This window comes from Atractosteus spatula, chromosome 9 (genome assembly GCF_055471065.1).
Source record: "Atractosteus spatula isolate fAtrSpa1 chromosome 9, fAtrSpa1.hap1, whole genome shotgun sequence".
NCBI classification, from domain to species: domain Eukaryota; kingdom Metazoa; phylum Chordata; class Actinopteri; order Semionotiformes; family Lepisosteidae; genus Atractosteus; species Atractosteus spatula.
In genome coordinates, this window is record NC_142714.1 from 52,983,491 (window position 1) to 53,001,641 (window position 18,151).

Consider the following 18,151-nt stretch of genomic DNA (forward strand, 5'->3'; position numbering starts at 1 on the left):
CTGAATATATATATAAAATCTTTTAGTAGAAAGTTTTATTAGCCTGAAATATGTAACCAAACACAGTGTGCAGGTCAGAGTTGAGCAAATTTAAAAGTTATATTTCAATAAAGTAAGACAGTCTGCTTCTCTTTTTTGAATGTAAAGGCATATTCGTAATGGTGATCATTTGCATTTTAAATAGTTTTGAGCACTGTTTTATTACATGTATAATTTACTTGCTTTCAGAAGTAATGGTGGCAATTCTTCTGGATAATAACAGTTTCCTGAATTCCACGCCACAGGAATGCTTGAATACTCTGCCGTAGTTCGCCAGTAGGGGACAATGTAGCGAATACATCTCTGATTATGTCTGGCCTTACTGCGTCACTGGCAGGATGATGAGCACGTAGGAATAAAACATGGTTTGGTTGTGCAACAGAGCAGGAGGTACAGTAGATCCTCTAGTGTATACAGCATAGGACAGTAGTGGGGCCCCTGTTTAAGATAAACTCCTTCCATCCAGAAATCTAAAAATGATGGAGGATGGAGAGCCAGGAATGAACTTATTTTTTCATATTACAGAAAACAACCTTGGCAGATACTGAGCAAAGGACAGATAATGAGCTTAGATTACTGTAAGACATACACATGCTGTGCTCATGACCATATTTGTATGTTGTGTTTTTGAGTTCTGCACTGACAAAGAAAGTCCTTGTATGCTCTGTGGAGTCTCATTACTATGTTACTGTACAGTATGTGCTGGACATGTAATAGACTTGGAGTACAGAAGATGTTTTAGAGCCATCAACAGACCTTATTTAAACATGAAGGTGTAAGATGCATGACAGATAGGAGTGTGTGAATATAAAACATTTAAAAAGGCAAAATCTGTGAATATTCGTATTATATGCAAGATGCTGACTTATTTTTGTTGGTAATTTTCTTTTGCTGTAAAGTGCGTATTTCCTCAAATGTGAGAATGCCACCTTCCAGTTTTCATGCTGCACAAGTGTAATACATGCAACGGCTGTAAGAATCTGGAGCAGAAATAATAAATAGAGAAAAGGCAAATGGGAATGAGATTGAAGAGGGGAGACCACTGTTCTCAAGAGGGAGGCTCTTAAATATTCGTTTACACGTTGTGATTTTTTCCTGTCTTTCACTTTCCTTTCCTTAACTAAAAAGTGAAAAGTGTCAGAAATATGACACCTTGTCCAGAGGGTACGCTCAAAGTCTTCAAAACCCATTAATGTGAATGGCAAGGTCCCCTTGACTGCATCTCCCCCCTCTTCTCCCCCTTCATGTGATTCAGTATCTGCAACTAACTTTCATTCTCCTCATCAAAGTACATCGCGTGCTGCAGCACCAAGAACTCTGCCCATATAAAGGGTCTTAATATAGGCTACGCTGTTCACAGTTTGGAAGCAACAGGAAAGACATTCCAAAAGGCTGCTTTTCCCAGTTTATTGAACAGGGTAAAGCCACAACCTTGATTGTATCGGCTGCTGAAGCATAAGAAGGAACACTTTCCGTGCACTTTTAAAATATGAACAGAGGAATCATGTTCTGAGACTGGACTGGAGTGAACGCTCTGTTATCCATTTTTCTAAATCTTACCTCCTGCAATGATTGTCCATAGTATTATTCTCTCAAGACAAAACCCCTTTATAACTGCCTTATCCTTGCATTATCTTCAAGTATTGGAGAGACACTTGTGAGGCGCAGGAGAGTGTAAAAAGAGGTCTATCTAGGAGGGGGTTGGCTTTGATGTTGTAGTTCACTGCTTTTAAATCACCTTTGGTGTCTGCTAGATTGTGATCAAATGTCACTTCTGTTTAATTTCTATCTGAAAGATTTTGGTCCAGGCTCAGTCAAGCCTGGCCTTTAAAACAGCCTTTCCAATTGGCAGAAATTGATGTTGGGTTTTTTTCCTGAAACCCGAAGACCAAGATGCTGATGGGTCTTGCTCAAGACGTTTCAGATAATTGAACTCTTTCATTCTCATTCTTGTCCGTGCACTGTGCCAGTGACAGCTGTATTGAGGATCTGTCTCATGCACATCCGTCCAGCATTCACTGCCCTGTATACCCCAGTCATTCATTTAAGCTGCATCTTCTGAAGTGCTGATCCAACCATAACCATTGATGGATGCTGTAACACTCCTGTAGTCTGCTATTAAGATATGCATATTAATAATAGAGGCTTCATGAAACTTTTTTCCCCCAAGCAGTCTGATTACATAGTCATGTATAGTATCTTTTAGACATAGAAGGAAAATACAAATTTTTAGATTTTTAAAAACAAGATTTTCCTGAATGGTCCAGGTATTCTCAGTGAAGGTTTGCATGTGTCCCTTTAACGTAAAACGATGAACTGGTTGAGGTTTAAACAAGGGTTGGAGTTAGTGCCGCTGCCTCATATCTCTGATTCCAATTCAGTTCAAACTTTATCGCCTGGGGGAAATTTGTTTTACAGCAGAATCCAACACAACAATACAACAAAAACAGACTAAACAGACAACCACCATCAACAAATAATGTAGTACAAAAGTCTTAAAGCAGATAAAAAAATATATATTTTGCATTGTTTGAGAGTGAGGGGATAAAATATTTCACCAGTCTATTACCGCTACACCTGGGGACACAGAGTCATCTCTGGTTGGAGTGGGTGAGTCACACATTCCAGTGCTGTAGGGCTTCTCTAGGTCCCTCTGTTTGTAGAGGGTGGTTAAGCTTATTTGATTTCTAGTCTACCAGCCTGGAGCCTGCATGTCCTCTTCTCGTCTATGAGCTGGTGCTTCCGCGTGCTCCCACTTCCCAAAGGCACAATGTCTCTAGATGCCCCCCCTTATGTGTTTGCACCTCGTGATCGACTGGAGTCCAGTCCAGGGTGGCCCTGCCTTGCTCCCTCAGCCTGCTGGGTGGGGCTCCGGATCACCATCACCCTGTATGAATAAAACAGTTACTGGAAATGGATTGATGGATGGATGGTTTAACTAAGTTGTTCTGCATAATAAAGTGGTTTTCCTCAAAGAGAGGCTGAATTCATTTATATAAAAGTCTCTGTAAACTCAAGTACAGGGCAGCTGCTTGACTGAAGATTTAATTTTTACATCGCTCTGGCTCTTTCACATAAGGACCACTTACATATACGTATATGGATTGTATAGCTATGGTGTATGAGGTTCTCTCTTTTTGGCTATAAACGACAGAGAAGATTGTATCCAGTTTAATTTTTGTGTTTCTTTATATTCCAATAGGCGTTTCAATACATATAAAAATTCTATTAATTATTAAAGTATGAGGAGGATAAAACTATCCATATATTAACAAGTTATCAAAGTGGAGCAGCTGGGCAGTGAGCTAACAATCGGGCTCATTAATTGAGTGTGCTTCTAATATGACTAATAAAGCCAGGAGAGACTGAGGAGCAGAGCCATGCTACACAGGGTTTCAAAGAGATACAGTAGCAGTTTCTCATGGATGGCAGGTAAAAAGTACAAAGTAAGGGCTTACAGTTTCTTCTTTTTCTAATAGTATCAGCTCACAAAATAATAATAGGAATAAAAGAATTGGATGCAAAGGTAGAAATACATTTAATAATCCCACCCCATAAGCCATTAAAACAAGTTTACTAAAGTGTAATCTGATTTCTTCTGTTAATAAGGACTATAAGCTGCAATACTGATTTTAAGATGTAACGGCTGAAAAAAAAAATCAAGGGACAAGTGTAAGGTCAGAGGAGCAGTAAACAGTGTTTGTAAATAATTCAAATTGCTTTAAATTGAAGCGTCTGGTGCATTCCTAGTGAGACTTGTGAAGCAAGATAATTTACTGGGCCTACTGAAATGTGATGTTTTCCCTCTTGCGTGTAACACTTGTGACTCCAAAGGTGCACTATGTGAAACGTTTTCAGAGTTGTGTACAAGCAGTGGAAGACCAGAGAGAGTGCTTAGCAAAGGACATTTTATTCTGTATTTATGCTGGAGTGTAATACATATACATTAATTCCTATGAATATAGTGCCTCGATTCAGGATAGTTGTAAACGTTACAGGCATGTAATTTCAGTAGCCTAGCATTTCACATAATTACCATTCTGAACTGGAGAAGGTGACAAATTAAAGTGTCTTCTAACCCAGTGCTGTCAACACAATGATGAGTGCATAACAACCCCTAAATGAAACACTGTCGTTCTGCAGCGGGAGTGAGGTAGCTATTAAGAGACAGTTTTGCACAAAGTCCTTTCATTTCTCCTTGAGCCTGGCCCCAGTCTTGCCACACAAGAGCCACAGTCAGAACACTGGAGCTGGATGCCATTCTTTAAGACACTGGACACAAGGACAGGCTGTGTGGAGGAGAGGGAATAGAGATATACTGTATGTCAGGGATCCCAACTTACTTTTTTTCTTACTGTACCTCCCTCATTTTCGGCAAAGCAAGTCTTGCCTGCACAAATGCCAATGAATTGAGTTAAAAGTGAAATCCCGGAACGCGCACTGCACACAGGAGCTGAGTTTCGATTTCCCGTCAATGAGACAGCGGTGTACACTTTCCTCAGGGGCGTCCACACCACTCTTGGGTTTTTATGCCTTTTTTCTTGCAGCTTAAAAAAACAACGTAATGTTGTAATCTCAGCCATTTCAGAATTTTCATTTCCACATCATTTATTTATATAAACACATTTAACCTGTATTTTATATAACACCTTTCATGGTACAGTGCAAGATAAGCTGCTGCTGCTAATCCTGATAATAATAACAATAATAACTAGAAGCAGTAAAGCTGGTCTCATCCTATACATAGGCCTGTTGGTGGGGAGTAAAGTTAAATTAGGAGTATTTTTTTTCATCTTGAAATACTACACTGTAGTACAATGTCTATATTATCGTTATTATTGTCATACCTTGTGAGCTCCTGTTGTAGACTGTTAAGTGTTTCCAAAAAAGTGTTCCATTAATTCCAGTCAGCACTTAGAAGGGTTAATGCAGGACATAATTAATTGCAGCACTGTTGTACCACTGTGTTCATGGATGATTGCAATCTACTCATCCTTAATTCAGCTGTAGACATAGAGGCTTAAACAATGCCTATTCCAGAGTCCCTGGAGTTTTGTTTATGGTTACTGAAACCCTGCTTTCTATTTTCCATGAAGGAAGGCTATCTCCAGATTCTTCAGCCTGTTTCTAAACAAGCCATTTAAAGACTTCTAATTAAAAGGAACGTCTGCATGTTTTAAGCTAAGGTTTTCGTGTAATCAGCTTTCCTAATGACTTTGGATTATTTAGTGTGCAAATGCAATTATCTGGTCTAATTTGCCTTAACATATCGATTAGTGTCTGCTGCTGTCACCACAAGGACTTCCTGTGAAATGTAAGAGATTACTGTTTTTGCTACTTTTCAGCTACTTCTTTGTTATTGATAAACTTGCTGCAGGGCCCAGATTATTATTCCAGTATTACTTTGAAGTGGTGAACTCCTGTACACAAGGAAAGCAAGAGTCCTTTCAGAGGCCAACATGATGGTCGGTCTTTTTAGATGGTTGGTCTTTCTAGTGTTGCAATTAGGTTAATTCAGCCAGCACATAAAAATGATCATGCCTGGACGTAAAGTAGACCAACTTTTTTTGTTCATGCTTTTGAGGATTTTGAATTCTTGAAGCATGTTCCCATTTAGTCTTTTTTACTAAAAAAGTGCATTACATTTTGCCTCTCAAAGAAGGACTGGTAATTTACCTGGTTGTTCTTCTCTGTAATAATTTCACTACAGATGTTTCTTTTTTTGCAATGTGCAATCGCAACTGTGCACAATATTCTGAATTAAGTTTTACCAGTGCATTGTGTGTATAATCTCTTGAATTTAATTCTATATTTATAATTGTGTATTTTAACACTGTTTTATGTTGCTTCCCCACATTCTTGAGGAGATGTAAATGATGTGTGAACATAAGAACATAAACAACAAAGACTTTGTTCATTCTAGTACTACATGTGTTTCATAGCTTGTTTTTCTATGTGTGAATAATACTCTGTAGTTGTCTTAAATTCATCATTTAAAATATAATTCATATCGTTTTCCAGATTTTGCCCGGTTTTCAAATTAACTCAAATTGAAAAGCTTCTACTTTCTTGTTTCATCTGCAAATGTGACCAGTTAACTAACTTTACCAGAATTTATAATAATAATAGGAAAATAATATAATACATTGTTATATAATAAAGAATCATAAAATGTATTTTACATTACCCCTTTCCCATCGCATCTAAAAGCAGTGCGCAATAAAATAAAATAAAAACATTAGACACATTAATACACATAATACTTGAATTACAAAATTTAATATGAGCTGGGAGATTATTCCACAGTCCTGGAGCAAAAGAACAGAATAGCATTGTCGCCCAGTGTTTGGAACCTTGTATTGGGATCTAAAATAAGGCCAGAATCTGAAGAGTACAAATGATGTGTAGCTGTACAGGGAGTTAGCACCTCTCTGATGTAGTCAGAAGCCAAACTGTTCAAACTCTTAAAGGTGAGCTGTGGTGTTTTAAATTTTATTCTCAAATCCATAGGGAGCCAGTGTGAGGAAGCTAAAATAGTAGAGTGGTTCACATGCATTTTAGCTTAGATTTAAGCAGCTGAAAAAAATATAAATCTACCATACAGTAAAATGTCTGACTGGGTAATTGTGTCAGCATGCAAAGGAATACGTAAAGGTTAATTCTGCACTGAAAAGTGGAAATAAGACCGTCAACCTTTCAGCTGTTGAGACTTCTCCAGGTGTGATGGAGAAAGAGGAAGGAAACAATGATATGTTGCCATTTATTATGTCAGAGACACTTCACCCTATGCTGCTGTCTTTCCTTTAACATGTCTCATAACCTGTACTGTATGTACAGTATATACATATACAGTGAGTTGTGCATGAAATTTATTGTAATGATTTGAACTGGATCTGTTGAATTTTTAGCATTTTCTAAAGGGCTTTCTTTCTCCTTTTTTTCTTAATTGGTTTATTAAAACGTTTGTGCTACTAGCTTTTCATTCTTTGCACTTATTTATTCTAGGGATGAATCTGTTCTCTTTTTCAAGCATAAAATCTCTAAAATGTTACCATTTATACAGCATCCATGTTTTTCCAATTATACATCTCTAAACCCCTTTCTGTGTTGTCTGTAATCTGCTTTCCTCAAATTGTAATTGATTTTGGAATTTTGGAGATCTGTAAAATACTCCCAACATATTTTGCTTTTTGAATGTTTGAGTCTGCCCCTTGATTCATGTACTGTACTGTAGGTTGGGCTCCTGTGCCTGTATGCTCATTTTGATGTATAGTGGTGCTACATCTCCCCCTCAACTGCCTTTCCCATCTCTTTGGAATGCTGTGGATCCACTAATGTTGTATTTGTCACTGCTATTCTCTTTGCAGTAGCCAGGTTTCCAGTTACATCATAATCACATGCTAATGCAGGAGCTTCTGTCTACTTTATTTTCTTCCTAAGACTCCTGGCATTTAGGTATGAGCAGTTAATTACCTAGTACTTTGATGATGCATTTTTTCTGGGGTCCTCTTTTACTGTGCTTCCTGCATATTGTTCTTGTCTAGTTTCTGCTGAGCCTGCTGATTCTCCTCCTTCCATTCTGTAGCAGGTTTACCTTGACAGTTCTAATGTATTTGCATTTCTAATTATTGCTGTTCCTAATGTTACCAATTCTATATGATCACTTGTTAACAGAGCTACACGCATGCCAGCTTAATACTCTTGCCTCCTGTGTGCACCATTTTGACTAAATAATTTCTTCTAAAAAGCCAGTACTCTATGTTGATTTGCATTCAAGTCTTTATTCCTGACCCATTCATTTATCTACCCAACGATGCCCAAGACACTTTAGAGCACAATACCATTTCTGGACAAACCAAGTTTTCTGTAATTTGCAGTTCCATGTGTTTTTCAGAGTAAATACAATAAATAAATCCCTTTTGAGTTGTTTGATTTCATCAACATTCTAGTACGTTAGAAAATGACATTTAGGAAACTGAGTTTTATAAAATAAAAATGAAATGAATGCCCACTCCTATTTCTGATGAAAAACCTAAGCAGCTGCTTCTTTATTTAAGAAAGTAATACCAATAATATAATAATAACCAATCCTCTTCATGTGTTAAATGATAAACATTCTCTTATGCAACAAAGGAGACTAGAAACAGTGAAAATTATGTGATTAAATATGTGTTTGAAATGAGTATTAATAATTATTGATGCTTAATGATTGAGATAATTATGCACTTTATGCTGGGATCCAAATGAAATTAACCTTTTCAGAACCACTAAAGGAAATGCTTTTGAATCCAATAAATGTTATGCTGATGCCCAAATGCAGATAATTATGACGTTATTCTGATTAATATATATTGGCTTAATTTTTGCCTTCACGTCCATGGCAAGAAGCAAGTTTGATTTGGAGTAATTTGCAGTAAATCAGTAACAGTGAGTGACTTAATTAATGCCTGTCAATTACATGTTTGGGACAAGTAAAGCAATGGAAAAATAAAATGAATCTATGTCCACTAGCAGAAAGAAAGTTAGTCTGCTCCTCTCTGCCCTTGTCATTTCACAAGGAGACTGTGACAGCGAGTGCTCTTGTCACTGGACTCGGAGCCAGCAAGGCTTTTATTGAGTATGAAGTGTTTTTCTTACTGCCTCACAGATACAACCCCTGTAATCCCTCTGTTTTAATGTGAAACATGACACATGCAGCAGGCCTGGGGAGACTCAGGCAGGGTCTGGGTGGTGACTCTCATGATATCGGAGCACAGAAGCAGGATAACTTTCCCAGCCGGTGTGTGGACCCCCCCAAGTCCAGCTGATATGCAAAACCGCAGCCGAGTCATGACAAGCGTACACCAGGAGCCTTGAGTTAGGAGATATTTTCAGGAGCCCAGTGCTCAGGCTTCACAATGCAGCCTGTTGTGTCTGTGTCATTTGTGTTAGGCCCATTAACAAGACTTCTCCTAGTGTTGCACTCTCAAAGTCCCTGATGCCCTGTTGACATTTGAAAAGGAAAAAAAAGCAACAGGTCACTCTTCTTTTTCACCACTGTTATCCTGGACATCATTTGTGTTGTTATTCTCCAATCTGGAAGGATTTAAATCAATTTCCATTGCTGTTGTATCACATATGTGATGGATGTCTTTCCCACATTCTCTAAGGACTCAGATCCACACACCTTCTCTTTGCACTTCACTCAGATATTGACTGTAGACATTTTGAGTGCTGAATTTTTATTGGAAAGGGTGAATGCCTCATTGGCTTTGAAAATTATTCATGAAATTGGTTTTAACACAAAATGGGAAAATTATAACATGGCCCATGTCTCTTTGCTTGATTTTTTCAATGGTATACTGGGTTCTATACACTTTGGTTTGTCAGTCAAATCTATTACACATTTGACCGAGAACAAGGCAACCTACATACCTGAAACCTGATGTTCATGGAGAAGAGGTAGCTGTGCCTTTTCAGATTAGCTTCACTGTCTTCCTCTGAATGCAAGCCAGTATGTCCTTATTGTCTTTGATGTCCAAGATTGACTACTGTTAGATGTGCAGTGTGGCTTCAGAATATCTTTTAAGCACACAGCAGTGTCGGCTTTCTGTCAAGCGATCAAGAATGCATATCCCAAAGATCTCTGTGGTGGGGAAATATGTGTGAGTGAGAGAAGAAGGGAGTATGTTCCTCTGTGTTTGGTGCTCTGTGTGAAGTGTTTCATAGCAAGCCATGAACTGACATGTTACGTTTCTTACAAGACATTAAACTATGCAATCAGTTACAAGTTACATTTTTCTCCCCTTGTAATGCTGGAGAGAGGCAGAGAGTGGGATGAGGTGCAGATGCCAGCAAGTAATCCAGAAAACCAAATCAAAGGATAACATATACTGTATATGAGCCTGCCCTAGTCACAGTGAAGAATATCCAGAGGTGTTCTGTAAAAAAATCCTGGCGTCCTGCTGCCTGAGTTTGTGTAACCACACAGTTCTCTGTGACCTCAGAAGAGCTGCGGCATTTATTTTGTTTTTTTCTTCATTACCTACTGGTTCTTAATAGGATCAATAGAAAATAAAAGTGGATCACTTAGCTATAAATTGAAAAAAAAACACAGTTTTGAAAATCCTTATCTGTGGAATAGAACTATATCCATATTCCTTACAAGAGTTTCCTTTGTTTTGGTCTTCAGTGTGAACACTGGTTTTTATTTAGGCTTTTTAATCACATGTTGTGCTTCTGCTGTTCTTACCATCCAGTGCTGTGCTTCCAGAACAATATTGGCCAAGGATTCCCTCAGTTATTAAGTTCCAAACCCTTGTCAAGCTCTACAGCTGCTGTCGATGCTGGAGGGCTGCTCTGTGAGCTGCAGTCCTAACCTGTGTGCCTGTGTCTCCTGTGCAGGATGCTGTGAAAGACAACCACAAGAAGAGGGAGATGGAGGAGAAGATCAAGAGGGCGAAGCTGGCAAAGGAGAAGGCTGAGCGGGAGAAGCTGGAGCGACAGCAGAAGAAGAAGCAGCTGATTGACATGAACAAAGGTAACATGCTGGCGAGCTGCTGCCTGGGAGCTTTAGGGTGCCAGGGAAAGTGCTGAATAATGTTACAGGCTGCGCTTCCAGGCTAATTGGAGCTGGCTGGAGGTGATTTAGCATGTTACATACAGTACAAATAAGAAGGTTGTATTGATTTCCTCTGTTTTCTACTAAAGAAGCAAACATTAACACGCATTTTACCCAGGCTGACAGGCCTTCAAACAAGACTTTAAACTGAGGATAACGACTACTTGCACACTAAAGATCCCATGACACTGTTCAGAAGAGTGTGGGTGTAAACCCTAAATTCCCTTGAGTTACTCTTGGTTCTCCCGGTGACACAGTCTCTCGCTCCCCCTTCTGACTCACTGTGAGGTGGGTCTGCTGGAACAGAATGGCTGCATCTCCCTGTTGGATTCTGCATATTTAGTGGTCAGTCAAGTAGGTCCCCCTCCATACAATATGCTCTGTAATGAAAATCACTATATAAATTAAATTGATTATATACATACATTTCTAATGCTATATTGTATTGTTAGAACTATGAATATGATACTTCTATAGATAAGCCTTAGGGTACAAGTTTATTTTTAAAATATCTTGTGCACATGTATTTTTTTGTTCCCATCAAAGGCAGTTGTGACCAGTTTGTTATGCAGTTATTCTGGGATTCTGGTTTCTTTCATTTATTATTATTATTGTTATTTCCCCTCTAAATTATACAGAAATGTCTATCTTAGAAACATCATTTATCTTAAAATGTACCATGGGGATCCTTTCACTCAGCTGTGAGCACTTCGGCTCTGGTGGGTAACTAGCAGACAGACACCCTCAAGTGCCGTTGAAGATGTAGGTCACTTGTAAAGTTGTTGAGCTTCTATGGGATTCAGGTTCACTGCATTTGTAGGGCAGGCAGATAATAGGCTGTCAGGTAGAGGATTAGTCTAAGGAAATGTGGTTTTTCTTCCTACTTTCCGTAGTTTAAGTTCTAAGTGACACAGATGCATTTGGCCTATTGACATTGCACTCCAGCACTGCATTTCATGCTGGCTTGAAAACACGGAATTTTAAAATAACATTTTTAGTAGAATAGCAATATGTTTTCCTTCACGTTTCAACTATGATGTGAAGAGTCATAGAACATTTGAATTAGATCACTTGTCTTTTTTTCTTCAGTAAACTCTAACTTCAGTAACCTGTAATGACGGTACTTACCATATATCTGTGTGCTATAAATGAATGACCCACTTTAATTTTCTGAATAAAATAGTATTGTTTTTAATTCTATTGTATGTGTAGGGTCTACACTTGCATATTTTCATTCAGCTCTGCTAGCTGTTGCTTATTCAGTTGTTTCTAGTTGATTTAAAAATGTGTAATGTAGAGGGAGCTGGACACCTAATACTGTTGTGTGGTCATTAAACCACACAACTGAGCTGAATTGTTCCTCTCCCTTCCCAGGAAAGTAGAAAAAACAGAGATCTAAATGAAAGCCATCATGACTTCTGATTTTAAAAAGGAGCAAATAACTTTATACATGTACTGTATATCCTTTACCCCGGGATTTTCCTTGTGATGCTTTCAAGTTTCTATATGATGGCACATGAGTGAGTGAGCAAACTGAGTGAGTTAGTGCTCTGTTTAAGTCTTGAACTATCCCTCATGGGAATCTGTTGTCCAGTTCTAATAGCTGTGTAAAAAATAAAATAGCTTACATTATTATGCTGCAGGGAACTTGTACTCCCCATATTCCCAGAATGGGAGACATTGTTCATTAGTAGGTTAGAAGGGATTTGGAAGACCTTCTGTAAATCCACTAAAATTGCAACTTTTATTCTTCTAGAAACTTATTGATAGCAGCAGTCTGTAAAGTCATGTGAAAGACCCTGTTTGACAGCCAGCTGGTTTCAAATGTCACACAACAAAAGAACTGCAGAGTACCGAGGGCATTTCTGGAATGTGAATTCCTAGTATACAGTACGAGCCTCTTTCAATGTGTTGTAAACTTTGAGACTGAAGAAGCGCAGAGTCACGCAGTGACCTCTTTTTAATGGTGCCGGGTTTGCAACACTGGAAAGCACATTGAACAATCTGTGTCTAACCACATAGCAAAAGATCTTGTATATTAATATTTTAGTTTGTACAGATTTTGATCTTTAGTGTCTACAAGCTCCAAAAGAAGTGTTATATAAATAAAACATTACAGTATTTTAAACTCGTATGCCAAGGGCAATGAAATGTTATAAATTTCTTGCATCTTCTTAACTCATCTCTGACCCCTTCATTACCTTTCTAGGTGTCTTTTGTTTGAACATAGTGTATTGAGCAGGGAATAGTGGTGTGTTGCTCTGCAAATCAATTGCACAGGGTCCATTAAGAAGCATTTTCACTCCTGAGCAAGATGAGTGCCTCGTGTAACTGAGAAAAAAAAATTAAAGTGTAAAGATTTTGATCTGGAAATGATTAGATTTTGTTTAGAGTTAGAAGAAGTAGAGAAGACTTTGCTGCTAAACAACCATTTCTTAGGATTTGGTTTGAAAGATTTTTTTTAGTTTTATACCTATCTGTAAGGATGCTTGGCAAGGTCAGCACTGGCCACCAGTTAAATTATAGGCATATTCTTAAAAAAGCATTCTGGCTTTTATACCTGCATTATCAAAGAGTGTGAATAACTTAAACATAATTATTATGTGTTGAAATTTAAATTTGCACAGTACTGGGCTATAGCTCAACAATTTAAGGTACTCTTCAACTTTTAAAGACAAGGCTAATGTTTGTTTAAGGGTATTACTATATTAAAATATGTCTAAGTAGTTTTCACTATAAACAAGCCATACAAATTTATTGCTGATATTAATAAATGTGTTCTAAGCATGTACGTAATTATCCGTTATTTTACTTATCACTGCACTTTGTTGGTGAGCATTTGTTAAATTACTCTATTTCTCACTACACCTTTACAGTAAAAAACAGTTATAAATTAGAAATAAACAGCAACATTAATTAACATCAGCAAGCTCAGGATAAGGAAGCTAATTACTATATATTTAAATAGTTTCTCTTTTAAATCTGAAGTGTACTGTGTTTCTTCTTGTAAATATTAGTTACAAATACAGTAAATCAAGAAGGAAATCTAGGATACTGTGGACAAAGTGAGAAATTTTGAAAGAAATTAGGCCTTTGGAGCTCATTTTCTGAGACAGACCTGGAAGGTAAACAAATGAATGGAAATAATCACTTTATTGCTGAGCATTTTGTTTTTTTTAGTTACATTTAATTCATTTTAAGGGGCAATTTATATAATGAAATGGATTTTCATTCATTTTGTAAATTGGAAGCTAATCCTCTTCATAAGCAAATGATTAACTATCAAATTAATTTTTCATGATTTTATTCATTCTGATTTTTAAAGAGGTTTGTGTTGTGGTGGTCAGGAGTCATGACCATCACCAACAAAAATAAAACAATTAAATATTTGAACAATTCAATTGAATCAAATAAGAAAAGGTTATGAAAACCAAAGTTTTGAATGAACATCTTAAGGTTGACATCAATATTTTATTCCTTTTTGACAGATGAACTGTGAGCGCACAGGCAGAATCTGTTTTTGTAGTGAAGTATTAGCAATACTAATAGGGGAAATTGCTTATGAAGTCATTACTCTGTTCCCCATTTGTTTTAATTTGCTCTAAGTGGATTTCCATATTCTCTCGGACTGACCAGATGTTCAACATTCTCCAAATTGCTTTACCCACTGAAAGTAAATGGGAAATACTGTAAAATAGCCTAAATCCACGTAATCCTTCTGTCTCTAATAGAACAAGATGTTTCATCACAGCAGGATATCTATTATGCTGCGAGATATTACATTATGTCATAGACAGCGTGCTCTGTGTGTGTAGAGGAGTGTGAGAGGTTGTTCAGGAGTGACTGGGCTGGCTTCTGGCTGATCCTTAGGGAGGAGTGGGTCTTGGCAGCTGGTATCACTGTGCCATGTGTCACGGGTGATGGCAGACTTCATGCTGGCATTGCTGAGGTCAGTGTGTGTCCATTGACAACACCCCCTGGTCACTCCCAGTGACCATGAAACTGACCAAGTAAGACATCATTGAGGCTTCTCTGCTCCTGGGGTAAAGTCATATAATACCAATGAGGTGAAAAACAAATATAAGAGCACAGTTTTGTTCTTCAAGACGAAAATTTTATTCGTGTGTTTAATTTCTGAAGTTTAGATGCCATGACATAACAAAAAAAGACAAACAGAAACTTGGCAACAATTTAAGTGAGCTGACTATGGTAGATGGGTTGGAATCTTCACCATTGTCACGGATGGGGCTGCTTTGAGAGTAACTTTCCACCCTCCAGAATAAAACCCAGTCTAAATAATTGAAAAAATCTGAGTAAAGGTTTTGATTCAGCTGGGACTCTGTACATTATAAAAGAGTATAACCAAGGGAATGTGTGTGTGCGTACTTGTGTGCCTGCATATGTGTTCTGGAGGGGTGTCAGTGACTCAGACAGATGCTGTGAGCTGGTGCTTCAGTTTGGCTGGAGAAGGAGAATACCAGTGGTCAGTGCTAGAGGCTGGCTTATTGTATTAGACATAACTGCCACAGTCAACCAGCAGAGGTAAAGCCTATTTTTTACTTTGAAAAGGAAAGAAAAAAGAGAAAAGACAAAATAGAGCTAAGGTTATATTGATGGGCTTGAAGCCCTTGAAAAAGGTTATAGAATCATTCCTATTTTATTTTCTGAAAGGTAGGCTCTCAGATTACAGAGAAAATCAATTGCAGATTCATCTGCTTCATTCCTGGTCTCTCTGTGTATTGTATTCGTTCAACGAAGAACCCTTCCTTGTAAGTGAGATGTTTAGCTCCATTCAACAGCACCAGTGCTGTTTGTGTGTAAATGCTTACTGTATATACGTGGACTTTATCTGTGTCAGCTCATGCATCTGTTTTATCTGTCTTTCTGTCTTCCCAATACTCTAATGACAAACCACTGTGAAAGAATGTGAACATGTGAATGTGCAGCAGGTGAAAGATTCCTCCTCCTAGGATTCACAGCACCGTTATCTTTTGATTTACACTAGAGCAGAGCTACTCTATAGTCATCTATTGCAAATCTTATGAAATTGTCAGTCCTAGTTAATTGGTGTCTTTTAAAAATGCATTGAGTTCTCAGAAAAGGATATCAGTTCAGTAAATATGAATTAGTACCAGTAAGTGACCGTGCTTGAAGACATGGCTGTGTGCAGGGTACTGCATATATGCCAGGTGATTATAAAGTAACAGCACTAAAGGAGTGACAGGGAGCTGACAGTGGAAAGGTCAGATTCTCACAAGATGTTCCACAGCTGGAAATGAATGTACTGTAGCTCCAAGTCAAATAAAAGACAGCCTCAGGGAAGCCCAATCCATTATGTGAGGAGCAGAGTGAGGAGCCACACCAGTCATTACATATTTGGAACTAAAGTACTTAATTAGTAAGCAATTAACTAGTTTATCATGTCATTACTTGAATAATACATAACATAGAGAACAGTTTTCAGAGTTTGTTCCTCCAGAGCCAAACTGGCTTCTTGTTTTCTAAAAGTATCTGTGAATAATTTGGGAGGAAATGCCAAGAAACTGTGGTGCACAAGGGGAAAGATTACTTGCTTTTTTCTTTTCTGTATTATGTTGGGGAAAAAAATACCCACTTTTAATTTTGAGTTAGAAAAAGTGCAGAAAATCCTGCCATGGAACAAGAAGTCTTGCTAGACTTTCCAGTCTTTCTGTTCGTCTATTAAAGGTAATTTTAATTTCCAAGAAAAAAGATTTTACTTGGGGAACAATCACATTGTAATAAGGTTAATGGTACTTAATTTTGAGAACATTTGTCGGTTAAAAATGATATCAGTTGCCCGTATTTTTCGCTTCTAAACAAAATCACTGCAAAAAATCCTCCGTTATCTGCATTTTCTGAAATTTTGCAATTGCAGTAAGATCAGATGTAATTTGTTGCTGTCAGAAACCAGCTTTGGTTTTGAATTATACCACATTACACTCCAGAGCCACAGGAATCTGAAGCATGAGCAAATCCAGACACAAATCCACAGGCTGCACCATGCAGCGTGAATTCCAGTCATTACCTTGAAAGACAGCAACAAGGGCAAGGGGCTTATCTACTGTAGTACATCTAGTCTAATAAATAATGGCATACTTGATAGCAATATATTAACTGACAGGCAGACTGTCATCTTCCTGAAGATCATGATACCTTTTTAGATGTTACAGTATATGTGATTAGAGTTGTCCTCAAGGAAAAAGTTACACTCTGACAAAAAAAAAAACAGTTCTGTATTTCTTAGCACTAGTTTTAGAATTAATTTTAATACCGCAAGTAACAAATCTTAGCTGGTTTCAGTGTATGTTTTTGCAGTTATTTTATTTTTATGCCCTGTTCTTACATGCCTACAGAAGTAGAATCTGCAGAACTGAGAGCCTTTTGATTATTCTATGATAATTATTTCATTACAAATTAATATGACTTAAGGGATTTTTCCCTTGGAGTTTTCTTCAAAAAATATGAAATAATCATTTAAATAAGAAACTTTTTTATGTTTTTGGATTAATATTTTTATAGAAAAAAAGCTAATTAGACCAGTACTAAAAGCTATAATCACTTTAAGCCTGTTTAACTTAAAGCGGCGGTCTCTCCCTCAGGTCACAGACAGAAATGAGACGATACCCCTGAGAAATTTTACATTTCTATATTTTAATTCAGGTTTTCCTCCCTCTTTGAAAACAAAATTGGCTTTAAATTTCGTTATAGAACTTGAATATCTATGGGTGGTCTCTATTTGAACCATTTCTACACATCTTAAGTTGCTTCCCAGCAATCAGTCAAATTCAATTACACTTACTCTGAAGAACATCTAACATCCACCGCCTTTGTGGTTTTCTCAGCAAGACAGTTTGCTGCGTTAGAGTTTGGCGGTCATTATTATTAATTATCATGTTGTCCTGATTTGTGCAGATGCACCTTTAGACAAGACAGGACAGTGAGACTGCAGTAGAGGAGGAATTGATTGGCAGAGGAGTAATTAGGAAGGAAAGAGAGGTAGTGGAAGCTACAGTAGATAGCCAGTCAGTTAGATAACAACGTCCAAATGATTTTTGGGGGATTTCTGTTATGTATTCTATGGGAGGGAACCCACCTGTGTGAGGCGAAGGAGCTGTTTTCCACCAGCAGATCCCACTTCACAGTAGATTACACAGAGAAAAGTAAAATTACTTAATCAGTGGTAATGAGGCAGAAATGTTGCTACAAGGTGGTAATGCGTCTGTCCTCCACCTCTCACCCTTGCCCATATTTATATCTTTCTACATTCACCCAGATTTTTCTGTCTCTGCATTCTACTCACGTCCTTATAACTGCCCTCCTACCCCCAGCAACATGCTGCCACTTTCCACTGAATGTGAGACAGCTCCAGACCTCAGCCCGCCACTATCACTTTCCCTCCAAGCTCACAGCTTCTCTCTGCTTGCTTGCTTTCGATCCCCAACCCTCTCAGCAGTCTTTCAGACCTGTCCTTCCTGCTCCTGGCCTGTCCCT

General features: G+C 37.9%; 1 protein-coding gene across 6 annotated transcripts in view; it reads left to right on the forward strand.

The window, feature by feature from the left end:
• diaph2 (diaphanous related formin 2) overlaps positions 1 to 18,151 on the forward strand; it is a 498,271-nt gene that overhangs the window by 417,538 nt on the left and 62,582 nt on the right. For all 6 annotated transcript variants that reach the window (XM_088924957.1, XM_088924960.1, XM_088924961.1 and 3 more), the window contains one exon: positions 10,423 to 10,558. In XM_088924957.1, the coding sequence (XP_088781083.1) occupies positions 10,423 to 10,558 (136 nt within the window). The remainder of the gene's footprint in view (positions 1 to 10,422; positions 10,559 to 18,151) is intronic.